Below are 6,299 nucleotides of genomic sequence, written 5' to 3'. Positions count from 1 at the left end.
TGCACCATTGGTTGTTTCTGCACTTCTTTTGTTAACTGTGGGATAAGTCACAAACCCCTCTACGGCTTCAACGACCATAGGGAGGCATCCATCCTTTATAAGATCTTCTAGTCTCATATTTATATCTGTCAGAGGAATTTTGAGTTTGGCCTTCAACTTTCGACAAGTTAAGAGCACACACGACAGACTTTCATTTTTGGATTGTCAAGAGTTCCAATACGATTCTGAAGGTGTTTTGGTAGCTCGAACATATATGTAAGTATTGAAAATGTTATCACTTTGTTAATAAGTTGATCACAGGTTCAACAATTGTTGTTTTTTTTAAAAATTTCATCTCGTTAATTGAATGAATGACAAAACATAACAGCATGAACCTCCTATTCTGCTAGGAGTGTTAGCTCAGTGGGTAACGCCGGTGCCTTTCAATCATAAGGTTCTCTGCATGGTTCGAGTCACTCCAAGATTAATGTATGTCGTCCAGTTATAGGAGTTGTTGACAATTGACAATTCATAATCATGGAAGTTAAATATGAATGTAAGAGACTGACTTCGGTCAGCTTGCGGCTTTGATAAGCAAATGAGGCTTCTTCGCGAGTTTCTACTTGCAGGAGGATCTCATATACATACATACATATTTGGGTTACGTTTGTTTACGTTAAGTAATGAAACGGGCGAGAGATGAGAAGAGAGAAGGTTAAACGGAGTTTGTAAATCTGGAAACTTACTTTTGTATATTGAATCAAAACTGTCTGAGTATCTCTTAACTACATTGTGTATTACCCTAGCAAAATAGCTTATATTTACTGCTGATATACGCCTACGGGAATATACCTATCTCGGAGTCCGTCTTCATAATTTGGTGTAACTCGGGCTCAAATGCCAAGGAACTCCAGTCCCGGGTGTGCTTGGCCAGACTAAAATCCTTAACATATTTAGATACTTATTTAGAAATGTATTATTATGCAGCTAGTATCGGCTTATGTAAGTGTAATTTCTTTTGAATATCCACACTCTAATAGAGTTAAGTAAGAACAAACTGGTGAAGTATACTGGGTGCCATGAAAGAGTAGGGAAAATGCCTTGAGGGGCACTTCTTATAACACGTGACATTCCTGAATGAAGCTTTTAGAATCGTACATAAAAGAGTTTTCATTTGTATTGGTTTTCCATTGAATCTTTATGGGATAAAAGCTGTGGCTTATCCTACATATTAGCTATAGGAAGGGGGCCGCCATGCAACCGTAAAAATAATATCACAAACTATTGATAAACTACTTCTCGTCTGGACTTCACTCAAAAATATGTCGAACTCAGTTACTTGTCTCGCTATAACTGAAAGGACAGCTCATAGATATAATTATTTTTAACTAATGAAAGAAGAACGTTTACTACAGCATCCTGGTGAAATTTGTATGTAATTCCTACATTGAGCACGGCTTGAAACTTCAAAGTTATGCTTTATATGATCTCTTCCTCAATGATTACGAACGAATACTATTAGTCATCACGGTACCATTGCGATCTGCAGATAGACATTGGAACTGATCAAGCGTGGGTGGTGAAATCCGTTCTAACAATGACAAGTTAACGTTGGAAAAGTCGAGAAAAATAAGGTCATTTTCTAATTACCTTTCTGTTAGCTATAAACTGTTACAGTTAATACGTTTCGACCATATGGGTAATCAGTAAAAAGTGCAATTATTCGTGACCATTGTGATAATTTTTTCGTCATCTTGAATAAAAACTTCTGCGGCAATAGAGTATGTCCCCTGTTATACAAGTAAAAAGAAGGAAAGAAAGAAAAGAAGAACATGAAACGGCCAACAATCTAACATAGAACTTGAAATATGCAGGAAGACGTTTGGTAAGAACGATTTTGACCAAATGACCTTATTGTTAATAGCACTGATCTCCCTAGCTCTTTCCACGATCCCCAATTAACTGTGAATTACTGGGGTATGTATATATCCAGTCAGAGACCACACTGTCCCACGCAACCATATACCATGCAATGATCCCTATATAGCGGTGAACTACTTGGGTTTATATATTTATTTATATTTATACTACAGTTTCAATTCTTTTATATAAATATACATAAATGCATATACCCCTGGGGTTGGGGTTGCGGGGGGGGGGTGGTATGATGGCTAAATTTGGCCGGCCTAATTTGCCTATATGTCATCACCTAGCACGTTAGTTACAGATAAAATAAATTTTACGTACCCTTGGAAGGTAAGTTAAGTTAAACAATTTCTCGAAGTGAATATGATCTGTAAAGCGGAATAAATGGTCAATATTATTTTCAAGTATACTGTCTAGTTATATTCAATATGTATGAAGACTACTATTCCCAGTATTGAAACTGTTGACCTTATTTCAGGGTCGTGCAACGTTATGGTTTTTAAAAGCAAACAGATTCACACTGAGTTTTGTACCACAGTAAATACTGGATCATGCTGATAAATATGATAAATCCGTAGCATGCGCTATTAGGTTTACAGTAAGAACTGAGGATATGTGTAATCCAAACAAATGCATCAAACTAGAGGATTTGATGGGGTTACACGTATCCCCAGTTCTTTCTGTAATCATATGCAACTGATTTATAACACGATCCAAATTTTACTCTGGTACAAAACTTGAATATTTACAGTAGTTACTGTGTTTTCTGTTTGTATCGTGTGAATAGCAGAAAAGAAAATTGTGCAGTTTCCTGCCAAGTTTTAACTTATCGTTGGTTATATTGCGGCTGAGAACCTCCAAAATGTGTATTATGTAAGTTCAAGATTGGAATATTTTCTATTACATAATTTCATAAGAAATTCCTTCGTTTCTCTGCAGATGTTATCAACATTGCAAAAACAAACTTGTTCACAATGTTCTGAACAGTTACGTGAAGTTAATTGGTCAGCGCAATATTTACCTCCTTTCTTAGCAGGGCACCAATCATGTCTCCTGGCCAAATCACATACTGTCCTGTCCAGTTTGAAAGTTAGTTCACTGCCTTGCAATGTAGCATTTGCAGATACCCGAATTGACCATACGTCCTTTGCTGCAAATGTACCCAAAACATTATTTGAATGTTAGTAATAATTACTTATCGTATTACCTGCCCGACTACTACTGGTCGGATTAAACAAACTTGCAAATTTAAATAAATGGGAGAAAGAATCAACTGATACAGATAATGATGAGATAATGATCAATTTTATGTATACTTACGGAGCACCACATTGATAACGATATTGATGAGACTTTCTACTTTTGGTGGATTTGGTGTAAATGATAAGTTGAAGTGGTCCATCCAAGGACCTAGGAAAAAGAGAGTAAACAAATCAGAAAGTGCGGAGTCAGCCTTGGTTTATCATAAATATAACCTTTCGACATCCATACACTGCCCGAATTCTCAACTAGACCGTCGTGCCTTAGTTTGCGGAACGCGGTGAACACCGGTGGACTTACAACTGACCTCGGAACACTGATCGACGTATAAGAGCAATCACAACGACTGTTCCGCTGTTAACGAACGGAGCTCATTTAGGTCACATGTTCATTTGTCAAACCACTAATGGGTTATATTTGTTGAAACTGGGCGGTTTTCAGTCGTCGCAGACTGTACGACTGTACCCGACCCGATCCGACCAGACCCGATTTTTCGTGAAAAATGTATAACCGTTGTAACCAATGGCTATATTTGTAAAACGTGTATAGTTTTAGTTGTGAACCCGTACACACGGCACGGCTACCAGTCTCGACGAAAACGCTATATAGGCTATTCAATGTTCCAGACCGAAGCCGATACGACATAAAACTGACCAAAGTCATGATCAGTTATAGTCTTAAACACACACGCACAATGCACGACTATATATCCACGATTTTCCTCGTAACTACAGTCGAGTTGTGTTGGGTCGTCTTCAGTCCTGTAGTTTTGCAGCTGGATTTAGTTGGTGAACCGCCGCACACTCCCGGCGTGATGCGAATTTCGACCAAAAAGACAAAGAAATGCCATGGCCTATAACAAATGTATAACCATCTACCGGAGAGTTGATAGCAACTTGAACTTGAGCGTTTTCTTTAGACCTCGTACGCTATTGAATCAAATATGGTGTATTCGTACTCGCACGCAGAGCCTACTCTATAGTGTAGTTCATACTATACCTCATATGGCTTGTAACTATTTATGGTATAGCTCATAGTACTCATAGTAAAGTTCATGTATATAGCTCATAGTACTCATAGTACATCTCGTAGGGCTTGTAAATACTCATCTAATAGTATATCTTATATTATCGCTCATAGGGATAGTTGGTCTACTCATAGTATATCTTATAGTATTGATAGTATAGCTCATAGTATAGCTCATATATAGCTCATCGTATAGCTGATAGGGCTTGTTGGTCTACTCTCGGAATATCTTATAGTTTTCATAGTAAAGCTCATTGTATAATTCATGTATAGCTCAAAGTACTCATAGTATAACTCATAATACTCATAGTAGAGCTCTTCGGGCTTGTAACTTCTCATAGTATAGCTCATAATACTCATAGTGTAGCTCATATGGCTTGAAACTGTTCATAGTAAAGCTCATAGTACTCATAATATAACTCATAATACTCATAGTATAGCTCACAGGGCTTGTAACTTCTCAAAGTATAGCTTATAATACTCATATTGTATAGCTCATATGGCTTGTAACAATTCATAGTATAACTCTTAGTACTCATAATATAACTCATAATACTCATAGTATAGCTCACAGGGCTGGTAACTGCTCATAATATAGCTCATAGTACTCATAGTGTAGCTCATAGGGCTTGTAACTATTCATAGTATAGCTCATAGTACTCATAATATAACTCATAATATTCATAGTACAGCTCATCGGGCTTGTAACTTCTCATAGTATAGCTCATAGGGCTAGTAGCTCCTCATAATATAACTCATAGTACTCATAGTGTAGCTCATAGGGCTTGTAGTTATTCATAGTATAGCTCTTAGGGCTTGTAGGTCTTCTCATAGTATAGCTTATGATAGTAATTAACAAGATCTTCTGCATCATTCTGCACTGATAATTAAAGGAACTTCGACAATGAACGGTAAAGGTGTTTATGATTTGAAAAGTAGAGAGAGGAGGCGGTGTCAATTCAACCACTGATTTGGATAGCGGCATGAACCTTTATGGAAGGGCCATGCAGAAGCAAGTCAATGAATGTATAAAGAAGAACGTTTGGGCCTGATGTCGTTGACGGAGACCCCCATTAGGAAGACTAGGAGGGCGAGCGAGGGTGGGTGGTAGGGTCCCTGAAATAGAGCGTTCTCGCAAGGCAGATTAGTGCTACAAATGTGGTCTTTAATTATAAGTCTAATCTCTAACACCCCCACCTTCCGCCCCTTATGTACGTCATTGAGACAAGTTACCTGGAAATCAAATTCTGTTTGACCAAAGTAACTGGTACCTCAAACTAAGTCGTAAACGATGCAACTTGGTTAAACTTACATGTTTGTTTAAATACATACTTTGTTCGTCCATATTAAACCATACGGTTAAGTACTGGACAATTAAAAGGAGTTGTGCACGGGAAAATTAACCTGATACTATATGGGCTAATATTATATAGATGGCCTAATAATAAGAAGAGAGTGAAATTAGTGTACAACCCTATCCAAAATATAGTGTTACACAACGTTAATCAATGACTTACTAGATATGTGGTACTCGCATGGCATTGGCTGATCTTTAATAGTCGAAGATGTCTCGTGACTGTGTACCCTGTAGAGATGACTAGTTACCGGTGACGCAGGCAAACCATTTGTTATCGGGAACGCCATCAGAAACAGCAAGAGAATGGACATCATTGCTACAATTATTATTGGTCGCAGTATCGAAACTTCAGCAACAATTTACTATTTATTCAAGGCTCGTTGCTAAAACATGGATAACAACTTTAGGTGCTGACATCGAATACAGGTATAGCAAAGTTGAACAAGGAACTTCCGTATTTTACACAGCAGCGTAAGTGTGAAAACAATGGACGAATGGATGAATGACAATGGGCGAATGCATAATGATGTCATCACGGAGGTTCCTTCTTGCAATCGGGTCGTCAATATTCGTTATTGACTTAAAACTTGACAACTTTAAACTTCCTCTTCCCCCCCCCCTCAAAAAAAATGGTGCCTTTACTTTGAAAGTTCCTCTTCTTAACCAAAATAACGCGGGCTTTATGGTGTGACAAACGCTGGGTTTTCCTGTCAAACGCTGCACTCTTTCTAGCAAACGCAATTGTTGTGGG

The 6,299-nt window shown here is 37.9% G+C and overlaps 1 protein-coding gene across 1 annotated transcript; it reads right to left on the bottom strand.

The window, feature by feature from the left end:
• Positions 1-700: 700 nt before the first annotated feature.
• On the bottom strand, positions 701-5,958 carry LOC139977900 (uncharacterized). Its single transcript, XM_071987623.1, has 5 exons — positions 5,709-5,958; positions 3,226-3,315; positions 2,927-3,055; positions 2,227-2,273; positions 701-1,769 (listed from the first exon to the last, which is right to left on the bottom strand). The coding sequence occupies exons 1-5, from the start codon at positions 5,860-5,862 to the stop codon at positions 1,683-1,685; spliced, it is 507 nt and encodes a 168-aa protein (XP_071843724.1). The 5' UTR covers positions 5,863-5,958; the 3' UTR covers positions 701-1,682.
• Between the last annotated feature and the right edge of the window lie 341 nt (positions 5,959-6,299).

Source organism: Apostichopus japonicus, chromosome 12, assembly GCF_037975245.1.
Source record: "Apostichopus japonicus isolate 1M-3 chromosome 12, ASM3797524v1, whole genome shotgun sequence".
Lineage (NCBI taxonomy): Eukaryota > Metazoa > Echinodermata > Holothuroidea > Aspidochirotida > Stichopodidae > Apostichopus > Apostichopus japonicus.
Note: the sequence above shows the minus strand (reverse complement) of the source record. Positions and strands in the feature narration are given on the sequence as shown.